This window comes from Oryzias latipes, chromosome 16, assembly GCF_002234675.1.
Source record: "Oryzias latipes chromosome 16, ASM223467v1".
Classification (NCBI taxonomy): Eukaryota; Metazoa; Chordata; class Actinopteri; order Beloniformes; family Adrianichthyidae; genus Oryzias; species Oryzias latipes.
Window position 1 is genome coordinate 12,958,003 of NC_019874.2, and position 17,851 is coordinate 12,975,853.

At 39.1% G+C, this 17,851-nt stretch overlaps 1 protein-coding gene across 3 annotated transcripts in view; it reads right to left on the minus strand.

The window, feature by feature from the left end:
* The window catches only part of LOC101164837 (triple functional domain protein), a 103,549-nt gene that overhangs the window by 77,720 nt on the left and 7,978 nt on the right, over nt 1-17,851 (minus strand). For all 3 annotated transcript variants that reach the window (XM_023964294.1, XM_023964296.1, XM_023964295.1), the window contains exon 2: nt 11,049-11,102. In XM_023964294.1, coding sequence (XP_023820062.1) covers nt 11,049-11,102 — 54 coding nt within the window. The remainder of the gene's footprint in view (nt 1-11,048; nt 11,103-17,851) is intronic.

A 17,851-nucleotide genomic window follows, 5' to 3' on the forward strand; every position in this document is an offset into this window, starting at 1 on the left:
ACTGGGCAAAAAGCCATAACATACACTGGTCAGCGCCCTAAAGTCCACTTTAGTTGCAGGAGCCCAAAAGGGCTGCCAGATCCTCCTGTCCTCCCCAGCCGACTTGTTTGTGTGTGTGTGTGTGTGTGTGTGTGGGTGTGCGTGTGTGTGTGTGTGGGGGTGTGTGTGTGTGTGTGTGTGTAGAGTCCTCATATTAACCACCCTCCCCAAAACAAGATTATAGAGGCATGTGCTGCTTTGCATTTAACGGTTTCTCCCCTCCCTGTCACCCAGCCATATACTCACATGGGGAAAAAAACGTTAAGCTTTTTAAACATTTGTCGTTGGTGGATTTGGGAGGGAAATAGGCTTTAATAACGATTGGTTGTAATCTTCTCTCTAATGCTGCTGTCGGTGACTGCGCGTTTTGGCATCGAGCCATCTACAGCCTCTTTGGTCAAATCTTTTTACTGCAAGTACTCCGAACTTAAATTTGAAAAAAATATTACAACTACTTTTGCTTAGTCACTGCTCATTTTGTTTCAAGAGATCCTTAAGACAAGGGAGCCCCCGTTAAAGAGACAAATTAGAGAATACATTTGAACCAGTGCTTTCAAAAACTCTATTTCCATCATTTAGAATAATAGAAAAAAAATGTCTATAAACTTTTCCTGCATGTTTACATCAGTAAACATCAAGAATACGTACATACATAACAAGTTATTGCTATCATTTTTTTCTGTTGTGAGTATTAAGAAAATGCATGTGAGTTTTAAAAAAGTATTTTAATCTAAAGTCCCTTTAATAGACCAAAAAGAATGATGTGATTCTTTTTTTTTTTTTTACAAAACTAATATTTAAATAAATCCTTCTTTTTAATTTCATTGATTTTTTTTCCCACTTTACAGCTGGCATTTACCATTATCGTTTGTTGCATCCGCTGTCAGCTGACTTTTCTTGACCCGCAAAAATGGCATGTAGTGCAAGTAGAACAGCAAGCTCAAAGCAGCCATGTTCAGATCAAACTCCAACAACTCAGAGACTTCTCAAGTTGGGCTGAAAGCGCTGCATGTCCATATATATGCAGTCCAGGTCATCCATATCTTTCTGATCCTGCTGGAATAAATAACTCTGAAGGATCGTCACCTCTCTGAAAGTAAAACTCAGACAGAGTCGGGTGACATCTACAGGTATGTGTCAAGAGATAGTTCAGATCGATGGGGTGATATGCAAAAGAAACGAGTAATGTAACAATAATGTTATTAATAACCTAATAAGAATAAATAAATAAAGGTTAGCTCTGCTGTGCAGTGGTGTAGTAGTTAGCACGGGGTTATGCGCTGGTTCAAATCCTGGCTGGGTCCTTTTTACATGGAGATTTCATGTTCTCTGTGTGGGTTTTTTTCTGGACACCCTGGCTGCCAGTCACTGTCTACAAACAGGCTTCATAGGTTAATTGGTGAATCTAAAATTGTCTTTTAGTGGGAATGGGATTGTGTATACTTGTGTGTCTATGTGTGGCACAGCGATAAACTGGCAAACCATCCAGGGTGTACCCCCCCCTTTGCTCAACAGTGGCTGAGATAGGCTCCAGCAACCCCGTGACCTCAAAAGCGATTTAGCAGTTTTGCTAAATGGATGGATGGAAGTTGGACCTTGAAGACCAAAAAACAATAATGCAATTGTGTGTCTAAAGGTCACTTGACCCCTGCTGAAACAATCAAATCTGTCCAACACAAGAGACTCTCAGCTTCTGTCTGTTTGCTTAACTGCTGGACAGCACAAGTTAAAATAAAAAGGGACACACTGCTGTGCCAATACCAAACTTAGAGCGAAAAAGAACTTTGCTAATGGGTGTATTGACCAAAAGCAATGTGATCAAACACAAGGGTTTACTGTTATGTAAAACAGTGCCTCTGTGTTATTAGTTGTACTGTTTCCATGGCAAACAAAAACCTGAATGTGAGATGGACTATAGCCGTGACGAAGAGAACAAGTTCCTTTCAGGACATAGCATCCACTGGCGTCTCTGTGCACAAACGTATACAGTTCAGACTCATTGGGCAGCCAGCTGAACTGCATGAACACATCAATGAAGCAGAGAGGAGGACGCTTTGTACGGCTACAGGGAGGCCATTGAACAGCCTGCTGAGACCAAACTCGCCCTATTGTCCCACTAAACAGCAAAAGGCAGTCGATAAACTAAAGCAGACCAAATAACACTTCACAGGCAGACACAAAGAAAAGGAGGGTGGATGTTTCCGCAGGCCACTGCCTTTCTAACTGCCTCCAAACAAAAGCAGAGAGCAAATGAAAGAGGAAACGCAGAAAGGAAACGTGCCCAGGACCATGAGGTATCAACTGTTCTCTAGTGAACATTCGAGGCAGGCGAGACTTTATCTGACATTATTAGACAGTTGCAGAAAGAGGTGATAAAAAAAGGTCTGCTTTAGTTTAGTGTTTTCATGACAAACGTAAGGAAAGAAAGATAAACACAGACAACACACACAACGATAAAGAGGCCAAGAATGATGGTGTGTGTGTATTTTCTTCCCAAATTAAACAGAAAAAATAAACAAAAAAGAAAATAAAACAGGTATTAATCTTCCGTTCCTGAATATGACGCCAAATTCAGTTCCAGTGTGCCAAAATGTCCTTGGGCAAGGCACTGAACGTCACATACCTCCTTTGGGTTATAGATTGGTGCTAGTGTTAGTGTGTGAATGGGTGAATGGGAGTGTGACTGTAAAAAGTAACTGTGAGTATATCTGTCTGTGTGTGGCCCTGTGATGAAAAACCCCACCTTCGCCTACTACGGTAACTGTGATAGGCTCCAGCAACCCATGTAACCCTGCACAGAACACAGCAGAAATATAAGAAGGATGAATGCTTGCATGGGTAGACCCAACAGAGCTTCAAGCTTTACTGTGTTCCAACCAACTGCTGTTACTGGAAAGTTATTGAGTTGCGCAGATCAAACTCCCCTTTATAAGCCCCTCCCACTTCAGGCTTTATCTTTGCCATATATAATCCTATGAGTGAGACCAGAGATTATCTCTCCAGTTATATACAGTATGGGTAGGACACACATTATTTTACTATGATACAAGCAATGTCAACAGTGGCAATACAAAGTGATGTTTTACATGTTTTTGTACCTTGTTGTATGTATCTAGAAAGATCCATTGTCTGTCTAAAAAAAGATATTGTTATTCATAAGCTCAAGAAAGAACCAGCATGTATTTGAATTAACACAGCTGTTGTTGACACGATGCATTTCGTTTTACCCACAAATGCCCCACTGAGAGGCATCTGGAGACTGAGAGAGACATGGAAAATACTGTAAAAGAAACAGAAATGCACTGACAAAGTCTTTCTAATGTGTAGACTGGTACAGGAATATCAGCATGCTATCTATATCAGCTGAACATTTTATTTTAATAATACACAGGCTTTAAAGAAAGATAAAAACCATTGGTCTTATTGATCTTAAAAATCAATTATTTTGATTTTCTCTTCTAATTAAAAGTGTAAACTGCTTGCGTCAGTCTATTTTCATCTCCCTTTGGTTCACTGAAAGTCTGACGGCATTCTCAGAATTCCACAGTGAACCGGCTCCATCCTTTTTAGATGGATCAGCACCAACTGGTTTGTTTAGTACCAAAATTCAGGTGAACATCTAGATTAGGTCCAACGAGAAAAACTATCTGGGTAATTTATTTGTGCTGAGAGCTTTACTGCCTTCAGTGAAACTATGATACTAAGCAACTTAGTGATATTAAGTGTTTTGTTTGAAACTAAGAATAAAGAAATGTAGTTACTGTTTGAAGACATTGACTAATGCTACATTCCCACCAGCCTCTGCAACGTGCGTTCAAGCAGCCACTTCCAATGAAACATCTATGTAAATGTGCATTTCGGTCTTCTGCTTTTGAAACTCTTGCATTCACACATCGCTACGCAAGTTTCTAACAAGTTTTTCTTTATGGGCACTACGGACAAAAAGTGCGGTTGTTGAATGCTCATTGAACATTAGACTTAGTAGTGACTAATGGAGGGCGTCCCCTTTAATTCACGGAAGTGTCATGTAAGAAAACTGATCATGAAGGAAAAATTAGTAATTGGGGTGTTTGGGCAGACGGAATTATAAAACAGCAAGTCTTTCATAAATCAATATGGAGCTGTGAAATAAAAAGCCTGAAGCAAGATTTGCCCTGCTCTGACATTTTGCACCAAATCTTTCCCAAACCGTGAGTACACGTGGTAGTATCGGGTAGAGAAGTCCAGTGTGAACACCATATGCTAAAAGCCCGTTTACCAATCCGCGAACAGATCGTTCTTGAACGCGCATTACATGCCTGGCGTGTACATAGCATGAGGTACTAGACCCTACTAGCCATTTCAAAATGCTCCACCCCTAATATAACGTGTGTGTGTGTGCGCGTGGGTGTGTGCTGGTGTGTGTATATGTGTCGGTGTGTCTTGGGCCTCCAGGTTGCCAGCTTGCAAAAAGCAGAACAGTTCCTGTTTACAAAGCTCAGCAGAGCTGGATCCCACAGGGAACAACACAATGCACAAATATTTTGTTGGTCCATACAATATTGCTTTATAAAAAATGCAGAGTGTGTGTGTGTGTGTATGCCTCCATAGAAAGTTTGCAAATAGGCATTTATTTCTCCTCTAGAGTGAGTCTCTCTTCCACTCCCCCACTCCAACTATCTACCATTTGTCTGAACTGATCATCGCAAGAGCTGTCCTCCATAAACGCCGCTGTTGCCTTTAATACACACACAGCAGACAATGAAGCACAGACTCCAACCCATCTATCTGCATGCCAGGATCTGACTGCTGGATGCTATGTGTTTTTCTTGTTATTTCAGTCATGAAAACACAGGCCCAAAAGACTATCTCATGGAACATCTGTCTCTTATGCATGAATAGCCTCATGCATGTCTGCACAAATAGCCAGTGCGGGAAAATTTACAGGATCATTTCCACAAAGCAGTTGAGATTTTAAAGTCAAATCTAACCTGGCAATTTTCTTTTTCTTTTTTTTTATGTTAGGATGTGCTCAAAGACATTTGGTAATGCGAAAAAAATCTATCAAAATAGAAGAAAATACAAATAACGCTATTTGTTATCCATAGAAAAGTTCAATGTTTTAACTTTGAGGCCTCAGGACCAGCCAAAAACAGAGCTGAATTTAAACATGGACAAAAAAAAAACGATACAAAATGTGCTTAATGTTGGCTATTCAGTTTTATGGGTTTTTTTAACAGTAAACACACATAACAGAAGACACAACACACTAAAAGTGTAAATAACACAAAATTACATCAAGAACAATTCAGCATTGTTCTGACTGAGGGAAATAAATGCACATCCATTAAAAGTCCCCTATAAGTGATTCGCCGTATCCGTTACGTCACACACTGGCAAACTCAGTCCTCAGTAAAATATAATATAACAACAAAAATGGTGAGCAATATTTAAGGTATACAAGCCGTACATTTTGGAATCAGATAGCAGATTAGACAAGGAAAACGTAGACATACATGGATCTATTTGTCTGGAAGTGGATGCATCAGAATGGAATGGAGCAGGGAATTCGTGGCCTGCCAATTGTACAACTACAAGCTTTTTCAAACAGCATTTTTTTCATCTGTTCCTGATTCACAATGATTTGAATAAGGGCATACTCAGAAATGCAAATTTTAAGCTTCATTTTCTTTTTTATGTCCTCCATTGTGAATAAAATTAAGCAATATGATGTCGAAAACACCAAAAAGATGATTTTCATTGGAATTGGTTGTTAAAAAACTGTAAAAATATGTAGGCGGACTTTATAAAAAATGGGAAAATCCCAACATTTTGGTCACTCGTAATTGTATTATCCAGTTTAAGAAAAATCTGCAGTGAAAGACTGCTAAAAAATTAAAGACACTAGGGTCATCTACAATAATGTTCCTGTTGATAAAGATGTTTTTCTGTAGCCTCAAGGGGATGTCAAAGAAAAAGAGAAGGTTTTCTATTCAATAGCAGCTATAATTTGACCTGTGCACCAAAGAGAAACTTTTGGAATACTACAGAACCACAATTGAATGTCTAAGTTTTGCTCATTTAAACCATTTTAATTGTTTAAATGTCCCTACTGCACCTTCTAGTTTGAGCACAATAACTGCTGCTTTTCTAAAGTTATCTTGTTTGTATCAAAACAATTATTTTTTATTATTTTTTACAAATCCACATTACCAGATTGATTTTCTAAAGTTCATATCCAGAATCTAGGACTTGTGATGAAAATCTTAAGTATAAATGACAAATTACTTCAATGAGTTATTTAGGTTGACATCTAATGGAAAAAATTTAGTAGCAGCCCTCTTGACAGGCTATTTTATAGGCCCTCTTGTGGTTACAAGTATACATTCCACATAAAGACAACACCATTCAGGAGCAGGAAGGGCCACTTCTCCTCCTCGCGTGCATCAAATGCATCGCTTACTTAGCTTGAAGATCAAAAATAGGCACTTTTTTGTCTGGTATTAGTGAATTTATGGATTAAACATACTTTTGCATTGTAGATTCATCGATAAGAAATAGAGGACCACACCTGATTTTAACTACTAAGCTCAATCCCATTTATACAAACCATTTTAGCATTTTGTTATCAAGTCATACTTACAAGGGGACACCAACAGGATTTGAACGGACATGATTTTATCCCCCTTATGTGCTCAAACCAGTCCAGTGGTCCATGTCACCAGCGCTCCAGAAGAAGAAAGACGCCATTCACAAAACAAGATTCCACAGGAAGAAAGAGGCGTAACCTCCCATCTGAGGAAAAATACTTGAGTGCTTTGAGAGTCGCGGTCTTTCATCCTCCACATTTTCACCCTGTCACCTTAGCTACAAACAGGCCCTAATACACTGTCCACTATTGTTTTCTTCTTGTGCCATTTTCAGTGCGGTATGCACCCACACTTTTAGAGTCTTAGATGTCAGTTCCACTGAACAGACAAGGAACAGTGAGGACTGGACAAGCCCAGCAGCAATCATACAGCTGAAAATTAGTTGCAGGAGAAGGATGGAAACACCATTGTGAGTCCAAAAAACAAACACACACACACAAAAAAAAAAGCTTTCGGACTCCTCTGGTATTAATCACAACCTTATCCTGCAGAGGCACAACCAATAAAACCTGCTAAGGCAGCAGCAAAAATGACAAAACTACGGTCTTATGTTGGTTCTTGGATCAGTACAGTCAAGGAACAACCAGCGGATGCACGCAGACACCCCTTCCCCCCTGATTAGCTCCTCCTCTGTGGTGCTTGTCTGATTGGCTAATGCATATGGGAGAGGTGGCCTGTGATTGGGTGTGTGACAGAGTGGAACTTGGCCTTTCTGTGCAGGGGTGCTCTGCAGGGGCGTGAGGGACTGAGATCACAGACAGCGATCATGTGGAAACGGAGCTGATAGCAGGCTTTTATAGGGGCTGTGGCGAGGTAGTCGGCCAAAGGTTACTCCACACCTTTACCATATTACAATGCTGCTCTTAAAAGCACAATGGAATTACTCCTCTAATTTAAACTGAAGGAAAAGATGCTAAGTGGAAAAATGGCATGAAATCAGATGATAGTGTTTTTATTTAACAATTGGGACGTGATTGACAAAGGAAGGTGCTGTGAATAATCAAAAAGATACTATAACATGATTAGTGGTTTAAAAATTATAAGCAACAAAGAAAAATGAATAGATAAAAGAAACATAAACTATTCTAGCAACAATGCATCCACATCCTCAATATACACCACCCTGTATAACTAAATGTTTTTACTCCATTACTTTTAGATATGTTAGACAAACAAATAGATTTTTTTCCTTTCCAAACAGCCATCCTTTCTATTGATTTGTAGCAAATGTTTCTTTAGCCACAGGAAGTATCGCGTTTCAGAAATGCTGATATCCTGTGACGCAAGAATGCGAAATGTGCACTTTTAACAACAAGCACAGCCAGAGGTTTTCTGTGGCACAAAGGAATCTAGGAATGCACCCACAAGCACAAACACAGTATTACAAAAGACACACAGATACACACTCCTGTATCCACCGAAGAAAATGAAGTCAAGACAACATGACAAAGTATGCATACTCTGTAGACAAACAGAAAGACCGACACTGTATTTGTCTCTCAAATCTAATGATGGCTCAATTCTTTTGTGCTGTCTTGAAGGTTTCCTTCAAGTGAAGCTAAGTTAAACATTTTAAGCAAAAACCTCATTGTTTTGCAACAAATACATGTTGCAGACATTTCTAACTTACATTTGGACTCATTTTGCTCAAGTGTTGTTGAATTTGGGCTGAAATGAACCCAGCGTTCACATAAACATTACAATACTCAGTTAAATGTCACACAGAGGTTGCTTGAGTGCAACATGAGATTGCACACCTGAGGTGTTTCATAAGTCATCAGCTCTTCTTAGAGTTCTCCAACGGTTATAATACCTTAAAGAAAACTTTTGACAAATGCAACAACTGTTTCTTTGGTTCACACATAGTTTATAATTTGTTCTGAATTCCACTGACACAAGTTTCAGTGACTTTTCAGAGTAAATTGAGATCTTTCGCAAATATTTTAAAACAATTTGGAGTATTTCTGCAGAAACTATCTTTATTGTATCATCGGAAAGTGCTATCAGTAGCCCTAGCATTAAAACCGCACTTCTGGGTCATGTGGTAAGGACATAATAATGAAGCTTCCATGACTTATCTAGGGGTATGGGGTTTAAACTGTATTAAAAGGAGGTTCTAACAATTATAACCCAGCAAAGGACATCCATCCATGGATGGAAAGATAGTAAATATGTAAAAATGCTTCTATCCCGGGACAAATCTGACAGAAACCCAAATGCAGATGTATAAACCAACACCATACAGCGTTCTCCATCGTGGCCCCCTGCAGAGGAGTTTGAAAAAATCCAAATCCTGTGAAGTACGGAGAAAACTGCTCTTTCCACCACAAAAAGATCTATGCACACACATGAACACACACTAGTGCAAGACTGAAGGAGCATGTCTGGCAGTTGTCTGGCAGTTTACCCACAGTGCACATGGTTAACATTCAAAGCCCAGTTCAATAGGAACCACACAGTGATCTCAGTGTGGACAAAGACTAGAGAAGGGACTCAGAGCAGAAGGAAACTGAACAGAAACATATGGTGGAGAGAAAAGTGAGACGAAATGGGAGAAAAGGGGGATTTGACCCTTTTCCTCAATTTAATATTTTAAATCACAAATTTACAATTAAATGGAAAAGAACTTTCCCACCACAAAATGTGTGAGATTCCACGAGTGAGCCAACAATTAAAATGACCAAAAAATCACAAAATGTGATTGAGTTTCTGAATCCCAAAAACATTTTGACCCAAATAGATCTTATTTAATACACAACTTGTTAACACAGCTACTGATCAGAATCATCCTGCCTTAACATGCTACTGTTACAGATTATCTTGGACTCTAGATTGAAGCATATCTGGGAAGCAGTCCAGCTCTTTACTCTAAGCATGCTTAGTCTGTAAATCCATATGCAGGCTAAGACTGTTTTAGGGACACATGATTTAGCAGTTAAGTATCCTCCATAAAACATTGTTGCATTATTGTCACTTTTATAATATTACAATCTGTATAGGGCAGCATAAACGGATCAATCTTCCCTTTTTTTTAAAAAAGTTATTACTTCATGTATAAATAAAGCTGAACATCAAGGATTTTAAGTTGGATTGTAATGTATCCAAACAACAGGACATACCCAGCTAGGTCTGTCCTATCCACCTGGATGATTAAAAAAAACATGCAGCTCAAAAGTGAGAATATGGGTGGAGAAATAAATGTTTGATTCATTAAGTGATTAAAGAAAAGACAGAAACTATGCGTATCTATCTAACTTGCTCACTTAAAGAAAAGCAAATCTGTTTCATTCACTTGTTAAAGCAACACAGCAGCAAAAAAAATGCATAAAATCACTGGTCAGAGGAGCATCAACTCAGAAGAGAATTAATAAATGGCATGTTTACAGTTTCTCTAGAAGACTCAAGTGAATTCTCATCTCTTTTTAGCTGAATGTTTCAGACAATTAGACTGCCTCTGATTTATATAGTAGCTCAAGCCTCATTTTAGGAGAAACATTTCTAAAGACCGTAGTAGCTCTGGCTACATCTGCCAGAGCCATTCCTGCTCTGGCAGATGTAAGTTATAAGCCAAGCTGTCCATACAGACTGGTCTTCTATTTATCCCTGGATGACCTAGTTGGAATATGTCAGGTAAAAACTTGAAGCTGTACACCAGAGCAAGTGATGATGACACCTCGCTGTGATGTGGTCTTGCATTAATAAACGCATTTCCAGACAAAACTGGATTCCATGTTTGTTCATATCATGATAATACCAATGCAACTTTTCTTGCACAGATTGCCAAAAAAAAAGGTTTCATTTAAATAAACTACATTTCATCTTAGTTTAAATTAGCTTACAATTATTTGCCAAGGAATGAGAATTTATTTTGCATAATCAATGTGCCCCAATAAGAGCGATCTAGCTGTCCTGTTTATACCCAAAAACAAGTCACCCAGAAGAGAGCAGCATGGTGTATTTATAGTATGTTTGTCCTGGGGGTATTATAGGATGCGACCCACAAGGTCATGGTTACTAGCTGATGCCACAGATGAGCTTGAGTCTAATGGGATTCGATGTAGTACAGCTTTGATGGAACATTTTCGTTCAAAAGTGCCCATGGTGCGTGGTGTTCTTGATGTTTCAGCGACACTCTGGTCTTACAGTCAGACAACAGGAAGAAGAAAAAGGTTAAATCAACCGCATTTCAAGCTTAAAACCCAAAGTTCAGAGAATTCCCCGACTCGCCTGCACATCTGGGGTCAATAACAATAAATCTTCAAGACAGGAAAATAGATTTAGACACAGAAAGTAGGTGTATGGGTATGGCTGCATTTGCATCCTGTGTTAAAGAATTTTCAGTTGAGTTTTCTAGAAGTTCAGCACAAATCTTTGACCTACCTGATGTTTGACCGGGGCCGTCCAGTTTGGATTCACACTTTGGAAGAGAGCAATCTAAAGGGAAGCACAGAGATCCACATTGAGAGACAGAATATTTTTAAGAAGGCAATACAGATTGAAATAACTTCCCTGGGGCCTACTGGAACCGCAGCATGGCCTACAATATTTTAGTGTCAAAGAGGGAAACGCTGGAGCTGCGGAGTACAAATGACAGAGTACGGCACTGTGGAGCAGCCATTTGATCCGGATATCTGTTTCCTCCCTGTGATTAAACATGCAGACTCCATACATGTGTACTCAAAGTGTGTGCGCACGTGTCTATAAACAAGTAAAAGATGTGCCAACAACATATTCAACACCCTTAACAATGACTCATCTTTGTCCAGTAAAGACGGTGTGTTATTACGCTGTCATAAACACACACTCGTAAAGCACTCTGCACTCTCAGCAACAAACCGGTAACCAAACGGATCGCCTTAAGATACCAACAGCAGTTGATGTCAACAGCTGCGTTACACAATGAGCCACTGCTGCATTTGGTTGTGTGCGACATCAGAACTGAAAAAAGCCTAAAACTGCGGTCGCCTCATCGGTTTTGGTACCAGAATCAATTAAGTTTAGGATTCTAAAACAGACAAAACCTAAAAATAATCAAAGATGTCAGTTTTATGACAGCAGGATGAGTAAGTAGTCGACAACATCGCATGATGCAAGAACGTTTCCATGCCAGCGGTAATGATACAAAATATTTGTAAAATATTGGGTCAAAATAACAAAAATATGATGATTCAGAAACTCTTAAATTCTCTTGAAGAAAGTCTTTTAGGGTCAATCACTGAAAAAAACCATCACAGCCCAAGACGGTTGAGATGACAGGAGGGGAATGAGGGACAGGGGCAGCTTAGGCCCTCACTCTGACTTGTCCTGGCTGCCGTTCCAAAAAGAACAGCCTGGCATATGCTGTTGCCTAGCAAGGATTACAGTAAGCACCTGCTCACATACTGCATGCCTCCTTTTTTTTCAGTGTGGATGAAGGGTTTGGTCCAACAGAAAGTTCTTAAAGGGTTTGCAAGGTTTCAGCTGGGAAAGTACAAAGGGATGAAGGCATCCAGAGAGAATGAAAAAGGGAAGTATTGTGGTGGAAGGAAATGAGAGAATTTGTTCACTTGTGTCCAGGATTTGAATCAATTTACTGGGTATGTAGGCAAAAAGAAAAAACTATCACTTTAAAACACCTCCTCACATTCAGAGGATTGTTCTGAACGCAGAAGAAATGTAGCGTTATTAAGTCCAAATGATGATGACACTTATTTTGAATAGATACTTTAAAAGGAAAGCAAGGAAACAAGAAATATCACAAGCCTTAAAAATTCTGAAGCTACGTTCACACCGCCTTAGACAACGTGCGCTTAAGCGACCACTTTTAGCTAAAGGTCTATGTAAAAAACGCGTTTCAGGCTTCCGCGTTCAAAATTCTCACGTTCCCACCGAGCTACTCAAGTTTCCACAAAAGTTTCAGGGCTCTATGTACAATGTGCGCATCGATTAAATGAGTGTTAAAAGTTAAACAAGTTAAGTTAAATCATGAAGGATGTCCCGTGAATTCATGATCAAATTAATAATTGTGGTGGCACAAAATCTTTCTTATAGCGGAACAGAGCTGTGAAACCGCTCTATGTACCGCTTTAAAATGTCGCACCAAGCCTCTTCCAACTGTAGTCGGTGGACATGCGCTAGTAAACTGTGGAAATAAAATAGAAGAAACCTCTCTTTCCCTGCTTGACGCAAATTTGTCACATATAAACGCTCATTTGGTTCCACTTAAATCTTATTTCCCAACACATTTAAATGTATTCCCACACCATGTTTGTACAAGTTCAAAAGTTAGGTAACATAGGATAAAAAAACAGCTGTTAAAAATAGATCATCGTTTTTGTTTCATATCTATACTTCCTACAGTCCTAAAATGTTTCCTTAATTGGATTTTTTACAGTAATAGTAATAAGCTATATTTGTATAGCACCTTTCAAAATAAAAATCACAAAGTGCTTCACAGTAAAAAAAACAGTAAAACACGGTTGAACATAGTAAAACACAGAATATAAAAAGAATTATAAAAATGCAATTTTAAAAAGATATGTTTAGTATGTGTATTTAATCAGCAAATAAAATGGTTTTAGCCTTAAATGGTAAATAAATGCAGTAAAAAGTGAGCTGCAACAACAAAACTGGCACAATATCAACTATAGCACCAGTTTACTAGATGCTTCTGCAACTTAAAACGCTCTAAAGTTAGATGCCAAGTGCTACCCTTGGCCTATTTTATCTGAAGCCAGCAAGATCGCGGCTGAAAGGAGGAGCACGATCCGGGCCCCGCGCAACAGAGTCTGCCCGTGTCCTTAAAGCAAGGGGGGAAGGATGCAGTGTGGCTCCGTTTGGGAGAGAAAAGAGGAGGACTGCACGCTTTCTTGCGGGGCAGACTGAACGCAGCTGTTGACAGAGGAGGAGAACGAGCACACAAGCTCACACATGCATGCTAATGCATCCAGCACAAGCTATGCTTTGATTTCACCAAAGCGGTACTCCCAAACGCAGGTTATGTGAGTTACCACGGTGAGTTTGAGGCTAGGGAAGCGGATAGCCTCAGCTTTCGATTCCAAAAATGGAAGTATGTTTTCCGGGTAAAGTACAGACCAAAAGTTTGGACACACTTTCTCATTCAAATGAATGGGAAGGGGTGTCCAAACTTTTGGTCTGTACTGTATGTCAAGTTGCCATAGCAACTCATGCTCTGAACATAACCTGGTGTGGAGTAGGTTTAGTTGAAGGTTAGTTTGTTTCAGAGAGGTTAAGGAGCATGGCGTGTCCATTTGAAGATGATTTAGTGGATGAAGAAGCTCAGATAATACTTTTTCCACCGTATGAAGATGATAAGACCACGTATCGACAAACCTTTTTACATTAATCTAACTTAATCATTTGCTTCAGTTAAGAAAAATCATATTTTTGAGTTCAGTCAAATTTAAAAATAAGACGTACTTATCAGACAGTTATTTTATTTTCAGTCAAATTAATTCAATTAATCAATTGTAACTTTGGTGCTGCTGTTAGATTGGCAGGAAGGCAAGGAATTGTGGGATACCATTCCCTTTGCCTGTCAGGACTGATTTGTGTTTATGTGTAGGCTTTTGACCAAATGTGTTTTGTTGTCTAGCTATTTAACTGTATCAATCAAATCAATGTAACAATCTTAGCACTGTCTCCAGTATTATTTTTTCATCATTATTATTACTTTATATGCAGGACCAATTAAATGTTGGATTTTCTTCAATTTCTCTAAAATAAGATACCCAAAAGTCAAAGAAAAGAAAAAACTGTGGGACAAAAGTCAAAAGGATAACAACGTTTTGTGGAAGGTTTTGATTACATCACCTCCAGATGTTTCCTTGATCTGAGCCGAGGGGAAACGGCACAGATAAGGGAGGGACATCAGCTGTTGGAGCACAAGTACAAACCAGTGGGATTGGCAGGGAAGGACCTCGTTTTATGAATGAAAACAGTTTTATATGACAGACAATAGTGCTACTCTACTTTGCTGCTTCACTCTTTAGTCGTTGAAATTGTAGATTATGTTCTGGCTCATCCTGATGACATAATTCCATGAAAAAGCCTTGCACAATAGGACACATTTATTTTCTTATGACATTTACGCTTTATTCTGTCAGTCATATTGAATAACGGTTTATTGGACGTTGTGTTTACGGAACGTAGTTGACAGAAAAAGCCCTTTACTAAAGCTGGACTCAAGCGCAGGATGCTAGATACCACATTACAGGGTCATTGTGGGGGATATATGAAAAGTCAGAGCTAAGGCATAACGATGGAAGGCTCATCAGATGGGGGGATTTGAAGGAGAGTGTGCCTATTTTTATGACCTGAAATCCTCCCATGTCTCCATCCCTCCTTCATGCAACCACCCCCATCTTCCTTGCTTTTCAGACCTTAGGCAATGTGGGTGGGAAGCAGTGATTTATGTGTATCTGGCTGTTATACATATGTGAGGTAATGGCTTTCTAGAAGGCACGCTCAGCATCTTATAATCAACTTCCTAAACCTTGTGGTTACTGATTGGAAGCTTACAAATAGCAGTCATAAATGAGAACAAAGAATGAATATCTCCTTCATTGTTTTAAAATGATGAGAAATGAACAGATCGTAAATGACAGCAGCTTGGAACTGTTTCAAATATAGGAAAGAAATGGTTTGATCCATTCCACTGAGTATCTTTAAAAGGGTGCTATAGAAGCAAAATACCATTAAGTAGCAATCAATAACATGGAAGCATGCTGCATGGTTACATGACAATAAAGTGTATTACATCTCCTCTACAAAGGTCAAGGGTCTTAAATGACATTGATTGTGGTTTGGCTGTAAAACTAGCAACAAAATCACCCAATAACCTTCAGAATAAAAACAACTTACATATTCTGGGGTTTTTTTATTATTTGAATTTATATGTATGTAATATGACCAAAACCAAATGACAAAACAAAATATAAAATTCCCTTCTTTTTTTTAAACACTTTTAACAATATTGTGTTAAAAATGTGTCCATTTTTGCCGGACTACATTCATCTCCACTGCTAGCTTTTATTGTTTTGTTTATATTTTAAACATATCTATTTAAAATATGTGTTCAATTTTAAATATAAGGAAGCCCAAGTAAAAAAAAAAAGATCTGACGTAGTTTCTAAAAGGGTCCTTTTTTACACGGTTTTTAAATGTGTATTAGTAAGTTACAAAAAGGAATTGATAAGCGTTTTAACAAAATGTTCGATATGAAAGGTGTTAGTGACAGTGAACTGTGAGCTTATATGGAAATGTTTGCATTTCCAACTGTAGGATCCGTGTTTGTATCTATACATAAAAAAATATATATATATAAATATAAGTTTGAGGTTGTACTAGCATGCATTTTTGCAGGGATTCCCAAAACAAAATAACTAGAGCAAGCAGATAGCATTAACTGGTCCTAAAGACCTACTCAAATCATCTATTAATCTATTTTAAAAGCATTCCCGGTGGTCTATGATTACAAGTTTTTAGCCATTATCAAAATAGTTGTGTTGTTTTCTAGGACATAGTTTCTGCAGAGCAACAGTAGTACATGAGAAATTCAACCGACCCCCACTTCCCATCATACATTTGTTTTCGCGCTCTCCCCCTAGCTTACATAGCTCCTTACACTCCCAACCTAACATTACTGGTGCAACAAAAATGGTGAGCAATCTCAGAGCTATCCAGCCGTACAGTTTTGAGCCAGATGCCAGCTCGGACGAGGAAAACAAAGACGTACATGGATCTAGTTGTCTAACAGTGGATGTATCAGAATGGAGCAGAGCAGCCAGTTGTACCTTTTACATCACACCTACAAGCTTTTTCGAACTGAATTTTTTTGTCTACACTTGATTCACAACAATTTGATTAAGAAATACCAGTACTCAGAAACGCCACTTTGAGCCTAATTTTCTTTATATATTGCTTCCATCGTCACAAGTCACAAATGTCACAAGAACATGTTAAAAACACCAAAAACATGATTTTCATTGAAGTGGGTCTGTAGGTGCTGTTAAAAGTCCATTTCACATAAATCAATGCAATTCAGAAAACTCAACATATCTGTATCTAACAATGAAAGAGGCCTTATGCAAAAAATATCTAAACCAATTAAATGTAGTCGTGACAGTGGCCGGACTACAGCATCTGAGTGTCAGCGTACTGAAAAGAGATGAACAGGAAAACTGGACTCAGAACAAAACAGGTTAAAAAACAGAACAAAACAAACCAAGACCACAGTGCTTCTGTGTGCTGAGGGAGCAGAATCAGTGCCAGAGATGCCAGCAGGGCCTTGACAAACTCCTCCATAAGCCTGAAAAGACACTGGACAGGAGCTGGAGACATTTGAGTCAGTGAGGGCATGAGGGCACTGAACAATCTGATCTCCATCAAGGAAAACTCATCCCACCCCCTCCGTGACATACCGAAGAGACAGAAGCTCATTCTCCGACACTCACACTCATCTCCACGAGCCTAAAGAACATTTCTGGAAAGTCCAACCTTTCACCGTTTCAAAGTCTGCGTTGGAGAGTGTGTCATCGCACTTGGCATGCACATGCTCTTTTGTGTCCAGCCCAAAAAAGTCACTGCCTTGATTTGACTTTGTAAACAGGAAGGACTTCCCACTGGAAAAGCACTGGGAGGATTTTTCACCTGATGCTATGGATATTTTACCAGATTCAACTTCCTACAATAAAAGTCGAATACAGCCTTCTTTGAAAAAACAAGGTTATTTTAATTATGTTAAACACAGTTCACAAGGTTGGGTCTGACTGTATTATACTGTAAAGTGTAAAGCACCGTGCTAGAACTACCGGTACTAAAACCCTCTACAAATGGTGAGCTGGAAGGTAAAAAAAAAACACAAGTTAGTGTTTTGTTTTTCTCCTTTCTGTTGAATAAGTGAGAGTCAACCGTCCATGCAGCTCAGCAGAGCAGCAACACTGCCCGTCTAGGCTTATGGTCTTTAACTTTGACCAACTGCCAATTAGGCTGCCCATGGATTTAACCGTGAGGTCTCGGCCTCATGAGGAGCAGAGCAGCCTGCATTTTGCAGAGCGCTCCACCCAAGCCTCAGATCTATAATTGAATGAAAGCCTGTTTGTCCCTCAAGTATGTCATTGCTTCTCCTTCTGGATCTCCTTCTCCATCCTTACTGTGCTGGGTTTACAGATACTTTGTTGACC